This window comes from Anas platyrhynchos, chromosome 9 (assembly GCF_047663525.1).
Source record: "Anas platyrhynchos isolate ZD024472 breed Pekin duck chromosome 9, IASCAAS_PekinDuck_T2T, whole genome shotgun sequence".
Taxonomy (NCBI): Eukaryota; Metazoa; Chordata; class Aves; order Anseriformes; family Anatidae; genus Anas; species Anas platyrhynchos.
This window is the reverse complement of record NC_092595.1, coordinates 229,735-255,024: the sequence shown is the minus strand read 5'-3', so window position 1 is coordinate 255,024 and position 25,290 is coordinate 229,735. Positions and strand designations below refer to the sequence as shown.

At 37.2% G+C, this 25,290-nt stretch overlaps 1 protein-coding gene across 1 annotated transcript in view; it reads left to right on the top strand.

Annotated features, from left to right (window-relative positions):
* The window catches only part of WWTR1 (WW domain containing transcription regulator 1), a 64,873-nt gene that overhangs the window by 28,161 nt on the left and 11,422 nt on the right, over positions 1 to 25,290 (top strand). Inside the window, exon 2 of the mRNA XM_027463969.3 lies at positions 9,280 to 9,416. Coding sequence (XP_027319770.2) covers positions 9,280 to 9,416 — 137 coding nt within the window. The remainder of the gene's footprint in view (positions 1 to 9,279; positions 9,417 to 25,290) is intronic.

Sequence of the window (25,290 nt, the reverse complement as noted above, 5' to 3'; positions counted from 1 at the left end):
TTTGAACTGAACCTGACATACCAGAAAACCAGTGAAGGTGTTTGCAGATAGAACTGATCTTGTAAAAGATACTACTATAGAAGAAGTGCTTGAAAAGATGAAGGAAAACTACTCTAATTCAGTACTCCACTGTAGAACAGGAAATGAGGGACTCTCTCCTTCAGTAGCAGTTTATGGTCTGTGCTAAGGCAGTTGACAAATTTTTTTGGAGAGCCATGAATGTACCAGGGCTAAGGTGTAAAGGAAACGATGGGCATTTGTCTTCTGGTCCAAGTTGAGATGCACCTACTAGGTACGATCGTAATTAATGAGCATGCTACCACACATTATTTCTCAGTCAGTGTATACAAGATGAAGTCTTAATTTGGTTTTCAAATTCACTATTCTTTTTTTTTTTTTTATGTAAATGTACTGTAATGAATCATTTCCCAGTCAAAGAGTTGTTGAATATTTGAATTAGGCTGAATTTTTAAAATAAATTTAATTCAGAAAATAATTGGAAGGAGTTTCTTTTCTTGATTCTTTTTTTTTTTTTTTTTTTTCCTCCACAGAAATGTGTTTTTGTGGGCTCAGGAGCACATACAAGCACACTTTCACTTAGCAATTGCCCATTGTGTTGTGGGGTAATTGTAAGCTCCATTTATCCATTTATGCAGGGGGTGCCTAAAGATCCATAGAGCACAAAGTATCCTGGACATACCTCAGCTGCTGTTGTAGAGGAAATGAGAGAAATGGTAATAATACAGGTTCATTTCATCTCTGCCTTACCACATGATAACAGATTATAAAAGATGGTTGCTGAAAAATAGGTGAGAGGATATTGCATGTTCAAAGGCAAGGAAATCCAACTGCTTGAGCCTATATTTATCTCCTTTGTATTTATTTTTGAACAACCTATTGTACTAGCTGAGCTGAGGAGATAGCAGAGGATGGGCATGAGCTAGGTGCAGAACTGTTGGTGATGTTACGTTTGGCCTCACCAAGCACACTACAGACAGGCAATAACCTGAAACGCTGCTCGATCACTCATGTCATATGAAGGGCTGAATGCTTGGCACCTGTGTGGGTTAAGTTCCTACACCAGATTAACAAAAATGAACATCATTTTTCCTTTGTTAGTTGTATTTCTGCTGCACTGGGGTCATGCTGAACATGTGATCACAGCTGCTGCTGTGGGTCTTGGTCTCTCAGGGTTCTGGGTCAGCTGCCTCCTGGCACTGGTCGTTGCAATTACCAGGATCACATAAAGGGGGCCAGAGACAATAGTGACTTCCCAGGGAGAGGAGTCACACAATTTTGGAGCCTGGGTGAGGTCAGCTGTGGGGCAGAAATGGGAAGCTTTTCTTGTAGTTACCAGGAGCACGTCTGGTTTGTGTGAATAGTTTCTTTTTTCTTTGTAAGCATGCTTTAAAGCAAACTTCTAAGGCACCAAAAGCTGATAAACAGTTTCACTTTTGCTGCTAGATCTGTCATCCTACTTGTTGCTGAAATATTGTGTGGGTTGGATCTGGCTGTAGTTCTATAGCCAGAAATTGCATTTCAGTACAGTGAGCAAACACAGAACAGACTGGGATGCTGTGGCCCCAAGGTCATTCCTTTAAAATTTCAAGAACTGTCCATTTGTCCATTCAAAAACTGCTCAAGTATGTCTGCTACATCATGCAGTGACAAAGCATTTCTGATGGAATCTTATTTGAGAGCAAACTTCTTTTTTGCCTCTTTTTTGCTTACAAAGGACAACAGAGTGAAGTTGGGCAGTGATTTGGTTCTGCGTAGAGTGAAGTAAGCAGATTTCCCGATGTTCAATACTGATGGTGTAGCTGGAAGTGTATGTCTGGATGTTCCCCAACACAGTATGAGCTATCATCCTGCTTGGAGAAGTTAATGAGTCAGAACATGCAGGTTGTTCATGTTAATGAGTCATCAACTTCCCACTTGCCCTGAAGCAGCTTTACTTTGATGTAACTCAGTCAAAAAATCCCCTCTCATAGTCCCTTTGACAAAGCCCTGATAAAGAACTCTATACAAGCACTACAGTGTTAGCTAAGCTCTGTTTGTGTTATTTCAGGTGAGAGCACGCTTATGGAATAATACATTTCAAATCAGTTCTTTCTTTTCAATTCTCCTTTTTAGATTATTAGGTCTGAATTTGCTAATACTAGAAAAATATACGGTCATGAAGTAGAACTAGATATTAGATAAAATATTAGAACCTAGCAGTTAATAATGATAATATCTAGTAGAATAATAATTATAATAATACCTAGTAGAATTAGATGCTAGATTTGGTATTACAACCTAGTAGTTAAAAAATGCAATACACAGCAGTAGCTCAAGTTCTGAAGAACATTCTCATTTCAGAGTGAGAAGCAGACACCCAAACAGTAAACATTTACCAAAAAAAGCCTTAGGTACAACAGGAAGAACAGAATCAAAAAATCCTGGTAAAATATGGATTTACTTAAATCTGAAATATTGCTTTTTTTTTTTTTTCTTTTTCCTAATGAGGAGACACCATTAGGATGCAATTTACAGCTTGCCAAGCTTGTGCATCATAGGACTTTGTGGTTGCAAATGGTTTTGGCAACTTGGGGCAGTGTTTGTCATATCTCTGTCATACTTGACAGATAGTTGGTATCTCTTTCAAGTTGTAAATACTTTACTTTCTCTGATTTCAGTAGGAAGTGTTAACTCTCAGCTAAGCATTCCTGAAAATTATATTTTCAAAACTTTGCTAATAAAGACCCCCATCAGTCTTCCATGTGATTCAGAAAGAAGTTAAAATGAATGTCTCTTCTTTCCCACTCTGCTTAATTATGAGTAAAGACCTTGTTGAGAAATAGTCTGCTCTGACGGTAGGATTTATAATGATAGGAAAAGCAAAGATTGCTTGTGAAAAAAAAATTGAAAGTGAGAATTTCAGCATGTGTTTTGGGGCTACTTGAATGCTCCCCAAATCAAAATTCCATAAAAACAAGCCTTTAAAGTTCATTACATTTCTGGTTAGAAGTTCTCTGTATCTCATACTAAAGCTTCAATTTTATTGGTTAGCCAAGATATCCTTAGAGTTTGGGGCTCTTCCTCTTTAGATTCATACACAGGTAATGGAGACATATATCTTCACAATTTATAATAAGAAACCATTTCACCAATTCTTTCTCAAACTCCTAGACTGTTTGGATAGTATGTATTGATGATGAACAGAAAATGGCATGCAACAGAAGATTGCATTGGATTGCGGCACTCATAAAATTGGTCTTTTTCAGAATTGTTCCAACCTTGAGTTTCAGGTTCATCTTTAGTTGAGCACTTGATACAAGAATATCTTTTTAAGAAAATGTATGTGAATGCAATCAGCATTTTTTATTCATATACATTTTAAAACAAAAAATGTGTTATTGTTCCATCTTGTATTTTCATAAAAATTACAAGAGAAATTGAAATATATAATTTAATATATAATTTACATAACTTTGGAGCTGTTTTATGAAAACCGTTAATCAATTAAAAATTTATTATAATCCACAGACAAACATGCAAAAATTAAAAGTATAAGGAAGAAGAATTTTTTCTATAGTTGCTGTTTAAGGAAGTGAAGGCAGATTCTTCAACAGAATATATCTATTAGGACTGAATGACAGAAAGATGTTTTCATCGTATTTATTAATGTTGACAGATTTAGTAGAGTGTCTTTCTTTATAGGTTTCACCAGAGTGCAAGTAGAGTATCTTTCTGTATAGGTTAATTCTCTTGCACCAGAACGAAATGCTTAAAGTGATTTATAACAATATAATTCCATTGTTAAAACTGGTAAAGCTATCATACAGACAAGGCCTTAGGGGATACTTAGGTCAGAGTTTTAATTCACTGGTGCCTAATTCTCAGTGATACTGGAGGTTAAATGCTTAATTTTTCATCAGTACCAGTGTAAAGCTCAGATTCTGGAAGAAGCAAAAGTTCTGTAGTCTTCCAAGGCTTGTCATCCATTTAGTATAGTTTAGCAATGAAGACAAGATTTCTAGCATATATTATTTACCTTTGTCTGAAGCTTTGTTTTCTGTCTCATTGTTACAGCCTATGTGATGTATGCCAAGAAAAAAATACTTATGGGATTAGTATTTCTAGAAATAATAAAATAAGAAACAGATGGATTGATCCAATCCCAGATAAGGATGTTTAGTTGTTTTCTCCATAGTGTTGTTTGTTTGTTTTTGTGTATAGAATCACTTAAATGGATGAGGTTCCACCAAAAATAGAATTGGCAAAAGAGAAAAGAAGAAATTATTAGCCAAAAAAGTATCATACTTTCAAAAAAGCAAAAAAGTCCTGTGGACAGTACAGAGCTAGATGTTCTGTTTACAGCTGCTCAGTGTGACTGAATCTGGCCTGGCTGCTCCATATAGCAGAGTTACCGAATGTTTATAGTAGGCGTGTGAGTGGGAGCCATGGGTCATCTACTGGTCTTAGGCTGGTGGCTGCCTGTTGATGGATTTCAGCGGTGAAGATCCTGAATTTTAGGGCAACATTCTACATGCTGGTGTTTAAAATCTATCTGTAATGTTCAGTGTTTTACCTGCTGGCCTTTAAGGAAAAAGAGATGGTTCTGAATTTTATTTTATCAGTTCTAATACCCAGGAGGCTGTAAGAATGTAAAAATAAAATAAAATATTTTATTTTATTCTCCTGTATAAACGAAAACATACTAGGCCAAATTCTGTTATCAAAGTATAAATCCAATAATTTGAAGTGGAGTGAGCCAGCACCCATTTCTGCAAAGGTTTAATGTAACCTTTTCCAATACCTGTGTAGAAATAAAGGGAGAATGTTTACATAAACAGTGGAAATTTTGGCAGGGCAGAAGGCTGCTCTGGCCTGTAAGCAAGCCTTTTAGTTTAGAGTCTCAGTGCATTCAGTTAGGGCTTTGTTGGTTTCCTGGTTCTGTTTTCTTAAGTTGTTAGCCACTTGGGGATCCCAGCTATGGCTGTTGAGAGCTTATCATGTTTACACAGAAAAATTCCTGTGATGTTGTTAGTTTTTAATGCAGTTAAATCTGTGCAGATAGATCTATGATCCTTATGTTTTTGACCTTTTTTTCAGTTCTTTTTTATGTTAAGAAGTATTGCCGAACGGCTGATGCTGCCCTGCTTCTTACATGTGTGATTACAGTACAGATCGTTTTCTTTATAAAAAGGAGAAAAGAGGTGTTGAACAAAAGCAGTATTAGTTTTAAACTGCAATTTCATGACCAGTTGCTTTGTATGGTGATTTGGACATTTTTCTCTTTTCTTGTAAGTATTTCCCTGTCAGAACAGGCTGCATGAATTTATTAAGACCTTTTTGAATTTATATTTTTACTTCAAATGAAAAACAAAATCTGCAGGTTATGATAACTTCTGTTTAAAGTGAAAATATACAATCTAGGAAAACAGTGGATTAGAAAATACTGTCTTGTTTATAGATGCTAAATGATGTGTTTCTCCATGTTTTTGTGTTGCCTTAATTCTGTCTGCCTTGCTATACCTATAACTAAGAAAAGACACACACTTCAGAGAAAGCAAATAGCAGAGCTTATAAACCTTTATTGGCTGGACATTTTGAGTAGGAATATTTAAAAAAAAAAAAAAAAAAGAAAAAAGGAAAGGATGGAGACTTGGCTCATGGTACTACATAGAAAAAAAAATCCTTTACAGAACTAAAGCTCATTTTATCCTAATTTGGTGATCAGAAACAAAGTGTTTCCACATGCAGTGTTAGGTCAAATGTGTTCATAAAAGAGTAACTATAGCTTGATTGTGTGGCATTTCGAGTATATTAGCATGGTACTGTTCATAATTTTTTTGTTTTCAAAGTCACTATATGGGCAACGTTTTGCTGAGCTTATGATAATATTTACTGTCAGCACTATGTAAACTGTATTGCTGAAGAATATTTGTAATGACTTCTGTCAACAAAACTCTGTATGTTCTTGTTTTTACTTTCTAAAGATACTCAATAAATACATTTTTTTAAATTATTTCAATAAAGTGAACCCAGCAAGCCCGTATTAAAAATGCAAGACCAAAAAAAATTGTAGTTATGATAACTGACTACCAACTGCAACCAAGCACTCCTGATATGTTCTTTTCTAAATATCTGCTGTGCTGTGAGGCTGTGCACCTTCCATCATCATCTGTGGCAAAATTTCTATTGACTTCACATTTTCAGGATCAAGGCCTAAGTGAAGATTTCTATCTCTTGATCAATATCTGGTTTTGCTATTCGTTGACCTATTTTACAAAGAACAGCAGATTACTTTTTGCTTTTCTCTATGCTGCATTTTCTATACAGTAATAGCAGCACTGAGATGTTTATATATAAAGTATTTTGTGTTATAAGTAACATCTTTCAATTCTTGCATGTAACTAAATATGAAGTGCAGAAAATAAGGTAGCAAGAAAGAAACATTGGAACAAACAGTGCATGTTCTAGTGGTTCATTAACTCCAATTGCATGAATTTTGTGGTCATCTGAGTTCATTGAACAGATTTCCCAGCTGCATTCTGCCCAGGAGATAAAGGCCCTTTCTCTTGGATGCATCCCTGAATATGGTGTTTCAGAACTTCTTGGAGCCTCTTCAGGGCTAGACAAGTGTAGCTTCCAGTGTGGAGTTCTTCACTGAGCAAGTGACTGTCCATTTATTCAGCAGGAGGTAGTCCAGGAAAATGATAAGGATGTTTTGAAGTCAGCGTGGGTCATATTTGGGCTACTGGGTAGTCTTGTTCTCCTTTCCTAAATGCTTAAAATGAAAGGATCCTCGAATTGTAAGTACAAGTTCACATGCATGACACTGCATGTGTTCATAGCTCTCCCCCAAATCAAAAAATGAGTGATCATATTTTATTGTCTTTTAATGTCCATGAAATAGGAGGATGTTAAAGCTGAAAGGAACTTTGGTGATAAAACAGAATTTCAAAGCTGACCATTTTGGAATTCTATTGTGTTTTTAAGAGCACTTCAGTTACTGCTCATTGTACGTGATTGGCAGTTGTAGTTAAAGGTTTCAGATTTGTAGTTAGAGTGAATAATATGTTCAAACAAGTTACTGATTGCTTAATAAATATTTTAACTTGTGCTTCAGATTTTCCTAACAGGAATTTATACTTTCAGTTTCTACAGACGAATGTTACAGGAGAAAAAAAAAAGTCTGATTTAATTTGAATGTTTTTTTCATTAATTTAAACAGGGTTTACATGTAAAAAATGTTTGAGAGTAAGAGGTCTGTTTTGATACAAGCTATGTAAAGGCAGTTTTTATTTAATCATTAAAGCTCATGCTTAAAAGAAATGTTTCACTATTTGGGGAATAATCTTTTCTATTATATTTGTTTATGGTATTTGTGTTGGTATTCCAAAATTCATAGCTTTGATTAAGTGTAGCTTCTTTTTTTTGAATTAAAATGCCAGAGAAACAAAACAATGGAACTTAAAAAAAAATATATAACTTTCATCTCATTTATACACAATTAGTACTTCAGAAAACATTGTCCAGTCTATTGGTATACCAGCATCTTTAGTTCAGAATGACATTTTATAATTCTGGATGAAAGATCATTTAATTGAGCGGGATACAAGAATTCTTGTAAATTAAAAAAGAAATGGTTTCAATTATAATAACAATGATAACAAGTAGTAAATATTCCAGAAGCTATGAAGAAATGAAGAGACTTAACTGCTTAGGGGCTGGGGTTTAGACAAGCAGAGAAGTGAAAGTGTGATCTTTGGTTGCAATTTTGTAACTGTTCATTAAATGTAAAATATTAAGAAAAGGAAATGGCCACAGACTAAATAAAGACCGTGTTGCTTTCTTCTGTTCTTTAAAAAATGTCTTGGGTTGAGGGGAGGTTGTATTTTTTTGTTTTTTTCCTGCTTGTAATTCACATTATTTGGTAATACCACAGACCGACTGTAAAGAGTTTGGATATGTTAACATGGCAGTAGATGGAAACTTGCTTGTGAAATACTGGTGGCCAACTGAGTCTGAAGCTCTGAGGTGGTCACAGTGTTAATGGCAGTGCTACCATAGGTAAAAATAGCAATGCGAAGTTTTGAGTTAGAGTTCGGTAAAGATGAAGTTAGACATTGCTTTTATGAAAGGTGGATTGGAATGGTTTTCCATACACAGAGCATTTAAAAGTTTTATCCTTTTTTACATGTTCTACTAAAAGACTTTCCTCTTTTAAAGTTTTCTAGAAGGAAAAAAAAAAAAAGAGGAAAACCTATTTGAGTACAAAAAGTAATTTGTGATCTGTTGCCTGGTTAGTCAGTTGGGCAAAAGGCTGGATGTGCCAAGATGGAACCACATGCAAACAGAGCATCGCTAGGTATATACCAGACTGGTGATTTGGTGATTGCTTTAAGGTGATTCCTTTGTTGTTGTTTTTTTTTCTTATTTGTCTTTCTCTTGTTTCAAATCGAATACATGCTGATACTTAAAATCCTTGTCCTGTTAAGTTACTGTCTAAACTGATACACTTCAATGAAAACACAGTCCCTTCACAATAATTATTCTGTAGCAAAAAAAAAATTGTAGAAATGACAGGTTTTAATTACCTCACTGTATTTTTCAGTGTAATATGGGTACATGAGGCTTTATGTAACTAGAGTGGTGGGTGCATTGTTGACCCACGTTGTCTATCTTTCAGTAAAAAATGTTAGTGCCTTTACAGAGAAATTAGCAGTTACACATTAGTCAATAGGACATAATCTGCCCCTTTTGGCAATGAGAATATATTCTGATATTCTTGGAGACGTAAGGACAGACTAGTTTTTCTGGGCTGGTAAGGAATAAAGCAATCAGATCTAGCAAAACACGTTTTCAATACTCAGCAAAATGACCAACTATTGGTTCATGAATAATGGCCTTGTATATGAGTGTATAGAAAAAGATGGCTAGATCAGGAATAAAATTTTTGGATAATTAAATAGTCTGGAAGATAAATGTCTATTACAGATTTTCAAAATCACAATGGATATCCCCATTTGTTCAAGTAAAAGTAACTGATACATGAGTAGCATATGAAGTACTAGAATGGCAAAGAGTAGAAGATCAAAAGAAAAAAAAGTTCAAGGGCTAAAGAAATGACAAGATGGTAGATAATTTCAAATGGTTTGGGGTGAGATAAGGGTAGAAAGATACAGGATAAGAAACACGAATAGGACTTTCATGGCATTATGTATTACCATGTATGCAATACACTTGGGCATTTTCTGTTAAACTTATGCTTTATCTTTACTTTCTCAGTCACATAGAAAAAATTACAACTTGGCAAGATCCTCGAAAAACAATGAACCAACCACTGAATCACATGAGCCACCATCCCGCAGCTACTTCCACACCTGTACCGCAAAGGTCTATGGCAATGTCTCAGCCAAATCTCGGTGAGTACTGGATGTCGTTTCTGTGGTGGAAATTCAAACAAGAAAGGAGGGCTACCTTTTACTAATTTGTTTGCCAAATTAATTTTTGGTCCAAAATGGATAGCTCTGATTCTGCTATCAAGCCAAACAGTATGTTCTCTACTTTCTTATTTTTTCCTTCTGCAGAATTGGCAGCAAGTGAATTTGCACTGCTTGAAGTGTTTGAAGTTCTGACATTTCATGCATTTTATTTTAGAGCTTCTGTGAAAAAATTTTGATGTAGTAGTGAATATAGTAAAATAAACTCTTCCTGTGTTTTTTCATTCAGAGATGGTATAAAGCCTCTACAAGCCTACTATATCATTTTCAAAGCTTACTGCATGAAGTCCTGCATTAAGAAATCTGTCTCTAGTCTTTCCTGTGTTTATTTAGGTTAAAGGTTGTAGCTGTTTTTGTTGTTTGTTTTGCATAGTTAGGTTCTGTAATGGAATCTACTTGCAGAATACTAGAAATTTATTTTGCAGTAAGAATTAACTGAAGACCTTCTGTAAGTTGTGTGGTTTTGTTGGTGTTTCTGCTTAGCACTTCAAGGTTAACTTTAAGCATCAACTTATGTTCATCTGAAGTTGCCTGTTATAAACCTTAGTGAAAATAAAACCATGAAAATTCTGAAAATATTAAAGAAAAAATGTAAATGGAAGAAAGCCTTTTTTTGTGTATAATTAAGAATGACATTTTTTCTGTAATTTTTTGCTTCTGCAGCTCAAAGCCCAGTAGTTTTAACTTCTCTAGCTCTCAAGAAAATGAGATAGGACAGCTTACAGGCTCAAGATCACAAAACTGGGTCAAATAGGCAGTCATAAAACCACAAACCTGATTCTTGTTCAAGTTAATTTTGTTAAGTGGATCTCATAATTTCATGATTACTCATTTGCAGTTCATTGGGGTTGTCTCTTCACATTTACCAAGAAAACTTGAGATAACATTTGGTTGATGATAGTCACCGATAGCAGTAATACAAAATGCATTTTTATTTATGTCTTGAATTTATACTAAATATCTAGGTTGTCCCCTGAAGCAGATCATTTTAGTTCATACTTTCTCTCAACATCAGTCCTGCTTGTCTATATTCACTACAAAGGCATTGCTGGTTACGCTATGTGAGTCAGCACATAGCAGCAGGTCATATACTGAGTGGTCATCATAAAAAAACAAAGTAAAGAATGAAAGGCTAGGGTGTACTGTAGGCTGTCATACTACATGGCAAAACTAACAGTTGGTCTGCACGTTATTTCAAACCACAACTGCTTTATGTTGATCTGGCCATCCTAATTTTGAAATGGCCAAGAGGTAAGAGTAGGACAGGGTTTTTTTGTTTGTTCATACCATCTCCTCAGCTTACATTGACATCTGTTCACTATAATTAAGAAACAGAGGAAGTCCCGTAAATTAGCACGCTGTTCAACAAGCTTTTTCCCCCAATGTATCAATGGAAGTGAAGTGAGGTTAATCAAAGACAAATTGTGTACTGAAATACTTGCATATTGAAGCTTGGAGGAGGGTATTTCTCAGGATACAAATGATTAGAAATAGAAGCCAATACCTAATTAAGAGTCTGTTCTTGAAGGGACTTCAGATGCCCAACAGGGTTAATTCCACAGACTTGAAAATCTGTCACATCAACTACAGACAATATTTTATTCAGTATCCTTCACATTATAGACAAAGTACTGTTGTTGTTAGGTATTTATACGGTGCTTAGTATAGTGGTTCTGGTCTGCAACCGAATTAATTAAACATTAGCCCACTACAAAGATACAGAAATTTCCATAATGTCCATATTTATTTAGTCAAGAAAATATTTTATCAACATGTTTTGGTGAGCTTTTCCTTGTTCCTTTGGCTTTCTAAAGGAATGCTGTGACACTTCTTTGGAAGCAAAAAACTGGTTACGCAGTAGAGTAACACTTTCTGCACCCTGTTATTAAATTCAGCATCACTGTGCATGATTTTCCAGTCCACCACCTGCTTGAACATACCAAGTATAACATTTTTTTTTTTTTTAAATAGAACAAAAGATTTTATTTAGAAATTGTGGATATATATATAAACACTTACATATACATCATCACAATCTTGTAATTTCTGTGTGTACTTATAAGTACTTACATATCTGTACAGGATGTAGTGCTTCTCAATTATTCATGTGACTGTTTAAAATACGTATGAGTGCAGTTTCTGGTGTTAAAGTAGAACATCTCTGTTTTGAAATTATCCTGGCCAAAAGGAGGGGGGATACCTTTCTACTCTTCTGTGATACAAAAGTTTAACTTCTGAAGTTGTTTTCTTGGGTCTGCTCAGACTCTGAACTGAGCAGCAATTCTTTGGTCTGGTGGTGAGACCTCTAGCCAGAAGTGATTGTGCCAACATCCTACAGACATCAGAGGAAAAATGGAAACTGGATAACAAGTTAAACTCTTCTGGACATAATTTGTAACTTTTTAGTAATTGAAGTCTATGCATCTGTCTTTTGCCTTCACATTTTTTGGTACTGTAGGAATTTAAAAAGTTTTCTTTTGAAGATGTGCCACCTACAAGAAAAGGATCTAAGTATTCCAGGTCTGCATGCTGGTCTGCACTTTCAATTACTAACACGTGCTTTCCTTGGTATTCTTCTTATAAAGAGATGGAAAATACTTTGTGTTCTGTACAGCTTGTTGCTTTGGTTTATAAACTCCTTTCAGCAATACTTGCTGGGAAGTGTACAAAGGCACTTATAAACATTCTGTCAAAAGCACAGCGTGGCTAAGTGATACCACATTGTAATATGCTTATGCTTGAGACAGAAACCTGTAGTGAGAATTCACTCAAATTGGTAGACATACCTTAAAAAATCTGCTGTACTTTTCTACCTTCTTACTGCAGATCTATTATTTCTGTTTTGAGCTACACATAATGGCTTTCTTATAACATTAGCAGTGTTTGTTTTCTCACCAACATTTAAAGCATTGCTTTTTAAATATTGTATAACAAAGGCATCTGAAGGCATTTCTTTCTTTGATGCATCACGTTAAGTTTACATAAAACTAATAATACATGGTAGGTGAGTTTCTGTGTTTACTTACAAAAGACCACAAAATTCAGTGAAGTTTCTTGAATGGAAAGGGAAATTTGTCTCTGATACTGAAAGCATATTGTTGCAGGTTAGCAAACACTCAGACTTGTTCGGTCTAACCTTTTTAAATATTTTACCTTTGTTGTTTTTCTAAGGAAAGGGCAAAATTAACAGCAGTCTTTTAACTATTTTGTTGTTGGAATGCCAAATGGAAAATGATCAGCCTCTGACTGAAGACAACCAGAAGCACTGCATTTTTTATTTCTTCATGAGTGCTTCATAAATGCTATTTACTTCAGTTCTGAATCTGCACGTGGATATGTTGTCTGCCCAGTCTAAAACATGGCCTTTTCCAACTGATTGATAAACTATTACGTACCTACTACCAGTCAGCTCTGTCAGTGTTTTAGAATCAGACCCTGTGTGGAAGGAGATGTATTTGTGCAGCCACGTTTTTGGCACCAGATGTAGATCCCTGAATTAGGAGACTAAGCTCCATGGGCTTCCTGTAAATGAAAGGAGGCAGAGAGCAGCTCAGCTGCAGTGCACCCAGTTTAATGATCAAACTACTGCCTCACTTAAGTGACTAAACTGTTCTCTGTAAATGCCTAAGTCCAAGCTAAGGAAGCTAGTCTGCGTTAATGGCAGTCACTGGAAAGTCACTGAAAAGAGATGGCAGTATGTGTTTTGTGTGTGTGTGTGTTTGTTTTGTTTGGTTTGGTTTGGTTGTTTGTTTTTGTGTAGCAAAATTTAAGGGAAAAAATTAGATCCTTATAAAAGTTTGTCTTTTGCAATTATTTTTAATTAAATTCTGATTGTTTTGTAGTTTTTCTCTATTCTACATTATGCAACACTCAGAAACATTTTTATTTTCATCCTGATGCCTTCAAACTGTTTTAAAGAGATTTCTTTTGTCATTGTAGTTTTGCCTGGTTGGTGAGAACAGCCTGATCTTCATTTAAATGCTTTTTAAATTTTACAGTTCGCAAGTTATTCTGAAAACAAACAAAACAAAACAAAAAGCTTATAGTTTTCTGTATCAATTGACTTGAATTTATAGGTGTGAGTTACTTCAAAAACCTCGTTACTTAAAAACCTTAGCCATCACAGAACAATTCAGGTGGGAAGGGGCCTTGAGAGGTCTGTAACCGAACCTTGTGCTCAAAGCAGTCAGCTTTGAGGTCACACCAAGCTCCTCAAGACTTCATGCAGTCAGGTCTTGAAAACCTTTGTGACAGATTTGAGGTTCCTGGTGCAGTTCTTAGCTTTCATTAGACTGGAGCCTGGCAACGTAAATAAAACGAGTGCTGAATAATCAATACTAGATGGTAGAGTTTTAGAATGTGTAATATGTACATAATAATAGACAGTGATTTCTGGCAGAGGGAGAAGGTTGCTATATATACTTTTGTCTGCTCTTGATACCTGCACTTTCACCTGATTATATAATGTGTAAATACAGACTGTAAGAAAAATAAAACATCGTGGCACATCTGTGGTAGAAGCTGGTAATATTATCTCCATTTAGTAGGTCAGGTTTTTCAGGCATAAGACAATGGAAGGCCCAATGTTATTCTGTTCATGGTGAATGTATGCATTGATTCTAAGAGATGAACCATACTAACTTACTGAGTTAAACTCCAAATGGAGAATTGTTTGATTTTTTTTTCTTCCTACTGAAGAAGAGAAAGCTTCTTGCCTTAGAAGCTTACTCTGTCAATCAACTCTACATAGTTGGACCAGGGATCCAGAAGGGAGGTTGGACCAGGTGATCCAGAAGTCCGTTTCAACCTCAGCCATTCTGTGATTCTGTGATGAAATTCCACCAGTAGATATGATCCAAGTGATATGAGCAGGATACTTATAACTATTAAATACACTGGTTCTGTAATGTGAAAGCCATTATGTATTACACAATAGAGTTTAATGTGGAGAATCTCTTACACACTGACAACTGTTTCTGTTCTAGAAATTCATCCACAAATCTAAAAAGTTTAGCTTTCAGCTGTATTGCTCTAGGTAATTGAACTGGGTCTGGACAAACAGGTTTTATGGCACTTTGCATCTGCTTTCCTTTTTTTTTTTGAGTCAGCCAGGAAATCCAACCAATAAAACAATGCAGTATACCTGTTTAAGAGCAATAAACACATGAAGCAAGGTTTCCATATCCTGCCAGGATAAAAGAGGTGTAGCTACTATTGTTTGAAGATGATAAAATACAGTTCTGGTTACTGTGTCAAAGTGATCTGGAGATAGGAAACCCCTAAGGTGTTTAAAAACAGTCAGTATGTGTTTTAGTGACAACTATCATACATTAAATGGTCTAGATTTTGCAATACATGGTTTGCATTGGCTGGAAGTGTGGCAACAAGTAGGTAACATTGACAGGAACACATTTTCCCCCTCTGTAGCCCATACCCACACACCACCTACATGGTGGAAAGGCTTCCTGTTTCAGGTCATTTTTAATTACTGGACATCCTGAAAGAAGCTGACACAACCCAGTTATGGTCAATGTGAATAATTTTGGCACCTGCTTCTGGTTAATAAAATAGTTCTTACAGGAGAGCTGGAATTGTTGTAGGGGACTAGTACATTCTGTGGGAATATCAGTTTTACATCACAGCTCTGGGAAAGACTTTTCTTTGTTGTTATTTATCATTAAAACCAACAACTGATTTCAATTTGAGAATTTGCATGTGTTTTGAAGACAGAGGCTAGCAGCTATAGAGATTAACAGAAATTAACTTCAATATCAGGTAAATTAAATTCAGATGTGTGTATGACACACAGAATCACAGAATGTTAGGGATTGGAAGGGACCTTGAAAGATCATCTAGTCCAATCCGTCTGCTGGAGCAGGAACACCTAGATCAGGTCACACAGGAAAGCCTCTAGGTGGGTTTTGAATGTCTCCAGAGAAGGAGACTCCACAACCCCCCTCGGCAGTCTCTTCCAGTGTTTTGTCACCCTCACTGTGGAAAAAGTTTCTTCTCATATTTAAGTGGAACCTCCTGTGTTCCAGCTTGTACTCACCGCCCCTTGGCCTATCATTAGATGTCACCAAGAAGAGCCTGGCTCCATCATCACACTCACCTTTACATATTCATAGACATTAATAAGGCCACCTCTCAGTCTCCTCCAAGCTAGAGACCCAGCTCCTTCAGCCTTTCCTCATAAGGGAGATGCTCCACCCCCTTAATTAACCTTGTGGCTCTGTGCTGGACTCTCTCAAGCAGTTCCCTGTCCTTCTTGAACTGAGAGGGGCCCAGAACTGGACACAATATTCCAGATGTGGTCTCGCCAGGGCAGAGCAGAAGGGGAGGAGAACCTCCCTTGACCTACTAACCACAGGCCTTCTGATACACCCCAGGATGCCAATGGCCTTCTTGGCTACAAGGGCACAGTGCTGCCTCATGGTCATCTGGCTGTCCACCAGGACCCCCAGGTCCTTTTCTCCTATGCTGCTCTCCAACAGGCCAGTTCCCAATTTATACTGGTGCCTGGAGTTGTTCTTGCCCAGGTGCACGACTCTATACTTGCCCTTGTTATATTTCATTCAATTTTTCCCTGACCAACTCTCCAGCTTGTCTAGGTCTCACTGGATGGCAGCACAGCCTTCCACTATGTCAGCCACTCCTCCCAGTTTAGTATCATTAGCAGACTTGCTAACAGTACACTCTATTCCCTCATCTAGTTGTCGATGAATATATTGAGTACCTTGTCCCATGAGATTTCCCCTAGCAGTTGGTTGAAAAGGCCAAACTTCGCCCTAATGAATTCCAGGGTTGTGATTCTGGTTTGTATTCTGTTTCTGCCACATGAGATCCCAAACTCCACCATCTCATGGTCACTGTAACCAAGGTTGCCATCAACCTTCACTGCTTCAGCCAGGCCTTCCTTGTTAGTGAGGACAAGATCCAGCGGCGCTCCTCTCCTAATTGGCACATCCACCATTTGCATCAGGAATTTTTCATCAATGCACTGGAGGAACCTCCTGGACTGCAGATGGATGGCTGAGTAGGCCTTCCAGCAAATGTCAGAATAGTTGAAATCCCCAAGGATCTGTAATCAGGATCTGTAATCATAAGGCTGCTATCAGCTGCCTGTAGAAGGCCTCGTCAACTTCCTCATCCTGATCTCGTGGTCTGTAATAATAGACACCCACAACAGTATCACCCACACCAGCCTGTCCCTTAATTCTCACCCACAGAATCTCAGCTCACTCCTCATCTGGCCCTGGACAGTACTCAATACAAGTAAGCACTCATATAAAGAGCAACTCCACCACCTTGCCTTGCTGGCCTGTCTTTCCTGAGCAGGACATATCCATCTATGACAGTCATGTGAGCTGTCCCACCATGTAATTGCCACCTCTGTAATTGCCACAAGATCATAATTTCCTGACTGAACATGGATTTCTAACTCCTTTTGCCTATTCCCCATACTGCATGCATTGGTGTACAGGCACTTCAGGGAGTAAGCTGAGCACGATGATTTCACCCTAGGGACCGCATGGTCCTAAGACCTCATGGTCTCCCTCAGTGCTACAGCACTGCCCCACTGGTGCAAGCCCAGCTACAACCCTATCCATCTTCGAAGCTGGTTTAAAGTTCTCCAAATGAACCCTGCTGATTCCTGTCCCAGAACCCATTTGCCCCTGTGAGATAAACCTTTCTTGCCTATTACACAGATAAAGACCTTTACACCAGCAGCCAACTGTCTAGTAAATCTGAAATGTTAAAAGTTGATGTGTTTAAGAAATGTTGGTATTTTTTTAAAAATCTAGCAATTTTTAATTTCAACATCAAGAGGTTCCAGTTGTTGTAAGCATTTCCCTTCAGGGTTAATAATAATCTAAACATGTGCTAGTGAAAGACTAGTCATTTTCACAGTTGAAAACTAGATGGAATGTAAAAGCTAAAGATTTCATGAAACAATTGAAAGCAAAAAAAAAATATTTAATACATATTTTAAATAATAAAGGTTATCAATAATTGGTCGTTAACATCAATGCTGTCCTTCCTCAGTCAAGCATTCCCCACTGTTATTTGTTGTTTTTAATTAGGTTATTTAAAAGGAAGTACCTAAGTTCCTACAGAGTCAATCTGTAAACTTCGAAATAATTTCCTGCTAAATCATAGCTTTGATGCTGCACCTGCATTTATTTTATTTTATTTTTTTAATCTTGACACATTGAAGACAGGAAAAAGTAGTTACATGTGCATATCATAGAAATGAACATAACGATTCAAACTGTGAGAAATTTCTGCATAGCTATTTTCTGCCCAGAAATCTGAATAATGGACTCTATATGTACTGGGTCCATAAAGAAAGTACAACTGCTTAGTACAACTTTTTGGTTTAATACTTCGCAGATTTTTGGAACAAAATGCACTAGAACTGAAAAGCAGCATTTTTTGCTGACCTTGTTGGAAGGCTAATGCTGTTTCTGGGAAATAAGTGAAACAAGCAGTTCTTTGTTGGCAGAAAGAGAGAGAGAAGAGGAGGGGAGCCTAGTCTTTTTTTCCTCACAATATCGTGACTAAGTCAAAATTGTAATATGTCTGGGTTCTTTATTTTTTCTTGTATTTTTTTCACTTCTATAGACGTGGTTTTCATCAAACGGTGTTGTGTAAAGGACACCAGGCACTGGCCAGCTCGTATGAATTAGTCTCTGGACTGCCCGTAAACAGCGTAGAGAAAAAGATCCTGAATTGCATCGAGACACTTTTGACCCTAAAATCATAAAAGTTGTTACAATCGTTTCAACACGTGTGTCAGAAACAATTTATGCTTGCATGTTTTGGCTTCCATGACTTGCAAATTGTCTTGCCCACAAAATAATCCTTGCCTAGTATGTACCCAGAACTTAGTATGTAACAGAAAGGTCTCACACAATGCCAGAAAACCTGATTTGCTAGAATACCATTATTAATTTAAAAATAAATAAGACCAATAAAATAATTGTTTCATGTTTCATCTAACTGGAAAAAGGGAATTACATAGGACTAATCAAGATGTGAAATAGGTCTTCATAATTCCATGGACTGCAGTGTGACTGTGACCAAATACTCCAGGTTTGGAACTTAGCTCTACATTTTTATTCACTTTAATTTGAGCTAGAAAGTTGTGTAACAGCTGTTTAATGAAAAGACTTATTTCATATTACAAAACAAATTTGTTTCTCCCAAGAGAACTGAATTCAAGGGCACCTTAAATCAGTCTGCTATAAGGATGACTACTTTTGATCTGCTATGTTATATCCAATCTCCTTTACCATATGGTGGTAGAATGTTTCTTCTTAAATTTTTTGTTTGTTTGCAGAACCTTAGAAATCTTCCAGTGGGAATAGCAAACCCTGCCTAGGGAATTTAAGCTTTCTGAAGATGTTAGTTATCCTTGGACCCCTCGGAATCAGTCCAGAAGTTCTAAGGCCTCCCAAAACACAGGCTGAAAAGAGCTGTTAAGGCATTACTTATTTATTAGATGTGTCGTTGAACTGAAATTGGTATTCATATTGGACAACCTAGTCTGAGCTTAAACTGCAAGTTCTTCTATTTTAACTCAAACTCTGTTATGTTCCTCATAATATTCTAATGTAAATTCAGAATTCAAATATAACAGAGCAGTCAATAATAAAGCCAAGTAAGTAGCACAAAAATGTGGCGTACAATTATATCCTATGGAACAGAGATTTGTAGAATGTTGTTGTACTGTTACGTTGCACACAGCAGTTGGCACAAGACCTTCCTTTGACTTGGCTGGGCTCATTCAAACCTTAATTGACAAAGAGTTATCAGCTACATACAAAAAAGTGTTACTGGACTTTTCAGTACAGGAATTCACTTGAGAATGGTAAAAGAGAATCAGTAACAGTTTGGGCTAGTTCCAGGAAAAGCAGTGAAGTAAAAGACTTTTCCCAAAATAAGCTTGCATATATACCACCCAGGGGTGGTTTTTCCATTGTTGAGATTATTTTTATTCCAACTTGTATATTTACAGATTCGCTATTAATTTTAAATCTAGGCAATATAAGACATACCAAACATGTCTGAAGATATTTTCAGGTACTATAATTTTTCGTTATGCCTATGCATATCATTGTAGCTTACCTTTCAGAAAAGCAACTTATTTTCTTCTCAAAAATATTTTTCTTCTTGTTGTTTGAAGAACTCACATAGTAAGAATTTGAAAGCAGTGAGACCTCTTTGTCTTGTAATATGTGATCATACTTTGCTTTTGAAGAGATTGGAGTTCTGTCTGGATGGTGGTTTTTGCCCAGGTAGATAGCTTTGTGGGATAAGACCTACCTGGTGTTACATACAGTGTTTTGAACAGGAAATACGAGGCAGGGAAGAGGGTAGGGAAGGGAAGCTGTAGAGGAAAAAGAGGGGGACGTATTTTTAAGTGATCATAAGTGTTGCCACAATTGTATGGTAGATAAATGTGACCACAGATTTTATTGGTATTGATTCTGTAAAGAAAATGTCTAGAAGGATGCAAGTAATTATATATGAAAGCATGCTTCATTATTAATTACTGTACTAACTAGGGTGTAATAATAGCGAGAATCAAATAGTCTGTTGAGACTTTTGGAATTGCCCTGTCTAAGGCAGTTTTAATTTGCATGGATTTGTAAACCTCAGTGTCATTTTCACAAGCATAAATTAGGTAAAAATATGTGATGATGCTCAACACAAAACAGGTCACAGAAAGAGTTTCCAGCAAAACTGAATCTTGCTTTTAATTTATTCTACAGAAGGTTCAACCATATTAAATGTATCATTTCAGAGCTTCCATAGTTTTTTTTGCCGCAGTGAAAGGAGGCAGTCATATTTTCTGTCATAAAATGTTGAGAAGCATACACAGGACCAGTAAGATCAGATTGTTTAGCTTTACAATTTATAAAGATGTTTTCTGTAACAAAGATTGGTTTGGGGTGATAATTTTTCATATTTAGCAAAATGCAAATCACTTGCTAGTTTATTTCGGTTTATGCCCAGATTTGTTTTGCCATGGTCACTGTGTGCAGTCAAAAAGTTTGAGATATTGGACAACATCTGCAACCTCATCTCCGGTGGAGAAGCTGCCTCAGTGGAGTTGCAGTATGTCCAGTTGTCTCTAGATCTGGCTTCCTTTTTTATCCAGACATCACTTGGGTAGAGTTTAAAGATTTTTTTATATTTGTTTTGAATTATGAGTTCCGGCGTCCTGACTGGAAGGTGCTGCAGGCTATACCAGATCAGCTATATTGTACCTGAACTGAAAGTCCAGCACTTGACAGAAACAATTAATGTCTTATGCATTTGCTGTGCTTTTGTGCTGTGTTTAGCTGGGACGGAATTAATTTCATAGCAGCTGGTATGGTGCTGTGTTTTGGATTCCTGACCAGAACAGTGCTGATAACGGAGCAGTGTTTTGGCTGTTGCCGAGCAGAGCTTGCACAGTGTGGATGGAGGCTTTCTTCTTAACCCCACTATTTCCCACCACCACACACAGCTGCCCCGCCACCAGCAAGCTGGGATGCACCAGAAGCTGGGAGGAGACTGCTGGCTTGAACTGATCAAAGGGACATTCCATACTGCGTGGCCTTGTGCTCAGCCATAAAAGGCTAAGGAAAGGAGGAGGAAGGGGGGGACATTAATGGTTGTGGCATTTGTCTTCCCAAGTAACCTGTGCAAGTGCTGGGGCCCTCCTTTTTAGGAAGTGGCTAAACTGCCTGCCAATGGGAAATACTGAATTATTTTTTTTTATTATTCTTTGCTTGCATGCACAGCTTTGGTTCACTTAATAAACTGTCTTTATCTCAATGCACATTTTGTTCATGCTTTAATTCTTCCAATCCTTTCCCCCACCCCGTTGTGTGGGGCTAGGGTGTGACAGGGTGGGTGTTTAATTGCTGCCTGGGGGTGGCCAACCCACCATAGCATGGTGACTGTGATTTTCAAAGCTCTGGATGGCTTTAGTGCACATTCAGAACACATTGAACAACCCCTGCCCAGTAAACTCCAAATTGTTGTATTTGTCCCATGTACTCAGATGCAATGTGCAACATATGCACATTTCTGCGAACCATCTCAAAGCTTTGTATGCAACTATTTGTGTAATGGAATTGTTCAGTCCACTAAGAAGTCCTTTTACCCTTTCTTCATCTGTCAAAACTCCAGTGGCAAATGCCATTGTTTGCAGCTTGAACAGCACTACTTCATTAGGTTTTCTGATGGATCATTCAGTAGCTTTAACTGCTCTGCCAAACTGCAGGATTTCTGGGCTGTTAGTTCATTTAGGAAGACTAAGAGAGCTGGAAGTTTTGCATTAGTACTGCCAGCGCCTCTCTCTGTTGCCTCTGGATTTGTCTGTAACATGATGGCATTTCCTTTCTGTGCATCATTTATCTTGAGTATTCCAGCTATCACTAAGTCTGCAGGGAACCTGGAAAGATCACTTATCGTTGGTAAACTTAATTTATGTTCTTTGACCTGGATGTTTCTTTAGGTCTCCTGATTTTCTCACATAAGAATTTCTTACAGATAATAGCTGTTGATGTAGGAAGCTGCAGTTTTCAGCACAAGCCTGTCTGTATTCATGTAGTATAGCTGTCTTTAACTTAGGAGCATCATGTAGCGAACCACAAATCTGATACTGTGTGAAGATCTAGCCCAAGTCTCTTATGGTCCTCTCAAAGCTGGTGCTAATGCACTTCCACAGAATGAAGTGGGTGGCTCTGTGCTGCAGTCTGTGGGTTCCAGGAGGCTTTACTTGGGGATCAGATGGCATCTACATTGCCTCTGGAGAAATCACATTGAAGGACACACTGGCATATCTGTGCTATATTCTCCAGAACTTCTGATTCTGGAAGCACATTGCAAAGAAAGTTTAGATATGTCTGCTTGCTTTCCACAGGCCCTGGAAGGATTTACTAGTGTGGGCTTTGCACCACCTACAGGTAATAAAGCTCTTTCTAGACCCAAACTAGGTATAGCACATGAGTAATCCATGCCTATTAGATATGGCTAGTCCTGATATGCAGAAGTAATAAAATAAATCTGCACCATGACTAAACCTTATGGTTGGCACTTTCAAAATTCACTGTATTTCACTCCGGACCTATCTGGATGTTATCAATGCTGGATGCGATTCTTAACACTATGAACAAGAAGAAGCTAAGCATGGAAGTTGAAGACACATTCCACATGCCATAGCATTTGAACTGCTGGTATAGAAAAGCTCTAAAACCTAACACATTAAAGGCTTGTTCATAACAACGTATATTGCCTTTCAGTTGAACTGAAGCAGAAGAACACTTGCAAACCTGCTGTTATTTAATTACACATCAGTTCATTCCCAGACTCAGCTGTTTTATTACTGTACAAGTAACATTTTGACCCTTCAGATATATTTTTAGAACAGCTGAATGCAGCAGTTGCTGTGGAAAGTGCTGTGGAATGTCCCAGATTTTAGTTTCATTTTGTTTTCTATAATGAGTTGCATAACCGTTTTACACTATTTTTATTTCCAGTTAATATTTGTTTTGAGCTAGGTTAGATTAATTTGCATTATGTGTCCATGCACACACACACAAACTAGATCTGTCTTTGCAAAAGTAGACCACCTGGGTCCTAAATGAATCCTAAATTTGCCTGTGCAACGTGATCGTGATGCACTCAAGAATAATTCAAGTGGCACAGTGCTGTTATGTGGCTAATAAGATCAAAACCTGGGCCTTACCATCTGTGCATTTATTACCTGGTTTTGAAAAAAAAAAAAAAAGTGATTTTATCACTGTATCAAGTTAATGCTACATTTTAAGATAGATTTTGTCATACATGTACTTTAGAAGATACCTTAACAAAACTATCTGTACTCATTTGAAAGCACAGACACATGACTTCTCTATATTTGCTGTTTCTGAGTCTATTCATAAAGTCTGCTGCTAAGATAGGTGTCCAGTATTGAAAGTGAATGAAGAGTTACCTGAATCCCTTTTTTTCTTGAAGCAGCGTATGCTGGAGAAAAATGTGGTGTCGTCAGGTTCAAATGACATCTGGTGAATTTGTCCCTATTACTCAACTCAATGGCTTTTTAGAACTCATTCCAATTAGTGGCAGTTTTGAACAGAGTTGTTTCTCTCTGGACGTATGTCCAGAGGTTTCAGACCTACAAACCTCTGAGAAGAAAGGCGCTGACAGAAACAGGAGCATTGCCAAATAACGCAAATGGTATGGAGTTGGTTGAGGATCGCTCCTACCTAGTCCTTTGCCTTCTATATATCTCCTGTACTGAAACTTGTAAAAAATTCTCATAGCTGTAGCTCTATCAAACACAGATGATGTAAGTCCCTTTTATTGGAAGTAGCATGAATTTTTGTTGTTTCTTAGAAATATAACCACAGAAAAAGGATAACATGGGGAGGAGGAAGCAGATGAATGTGCAAGAGGTGATTGCAGTCAATAACCCTGGTTTCATGTGGAAGCATGATGTCATTTGTGTGGATGCAGCTGTTTGTGGGCCACACATACACTGAATCAGTAGGAACGTTATATTGCTGCAGAGCTGCTTTTAGCTTGGATTATTTCTTGAGCTGAATTTGCTTCTGAAGCTAAAATGTCATGCAGCTGCACTCCCAAGTGGTTCCATAGTGCTGGACCTAAGTGTTGCTGGATCACCCAGAATTTAAGAGTCAGTTCAGATCTATGTGAGCACATGTCAATAAATTTGTCAAATGAAGCAAGGCAAAGTTTATGCTGGCCCAATGCCTGTGTACCTGCTTTATTCCAATTGCAGAAAAACAAACAACACCCAATTTGGCAAAAAACTAACTAGCAAGAAGTCAACCTCTCTCTCTCTTTTTTTTTTTTTTCCTTTTAATTTTTTAACTTGGGACTAGTAGAGTGAGTTAAGATCAATATTTTGCATTGTATGGGTATCATACATTTGATCCAGGCTTTAAAATCATCAACCCATTTCTTTCAATGCACACTTTCAAGAGGGATTGCTCTACCATATCCTTCAAGGTCAGTGATATGCACAACATTAATATCCAGGTCTGAGAAGCAGAGAACTGAGTTGAGATTTCTGTTTTCATATGGTAAGAGCAATGAGTGAAAGACAAAAAGGAAAATACAAATCATAGTCCTTCGGAAAGAAAGACATTGTACCTTTTTTAGGAAGTGTTTTAGTACCTTATATTCTTGTTAAAACAGTAGAGCTTTGTTAATTATATTATTGCCTCACTAGTGAAAGAATCCTTACACAAATGTCAATTTTAAAGCAGTATGTGGCTATCACTTGTTATCCAGACTGGCTTTAGGCACTGTATGTATTTTTTACTGGAAATGCGGAGGAAGAAAAGAACTGTTCATTCTATGGCACACAAAAGGCATTGCATTGCTGAGAACCGATGTATTTTACTCAAAAATAAAATGGAGGTCCAATGAAACCTAACTCTTAGAGTAACTTACTTTTCTTTCTACCAATACTAACCATTGTCACATACTATCAACAAAATGGAGGTACAAAAGAGGCTGTGCAGCCACCCTGCTTTGTCTCATTTTCCTCCTGTTTTTTCCCCACTACAAATAGGGAAACATCTTTAGAGAGATGGGGCGTTTCTGTTTCTATGTACAAGTGATACCTCCTGGTAAAAGCTCCAGTTGATTATTTTGGCTTTGTGGCATGATTACCAAAAACATCTAGCTAGCTCACTGCATGTTATAGGTACACATTTATAGAGAAGTTTTCAATTAAAAAGTTTGCATATCATTTACTACCTATGAC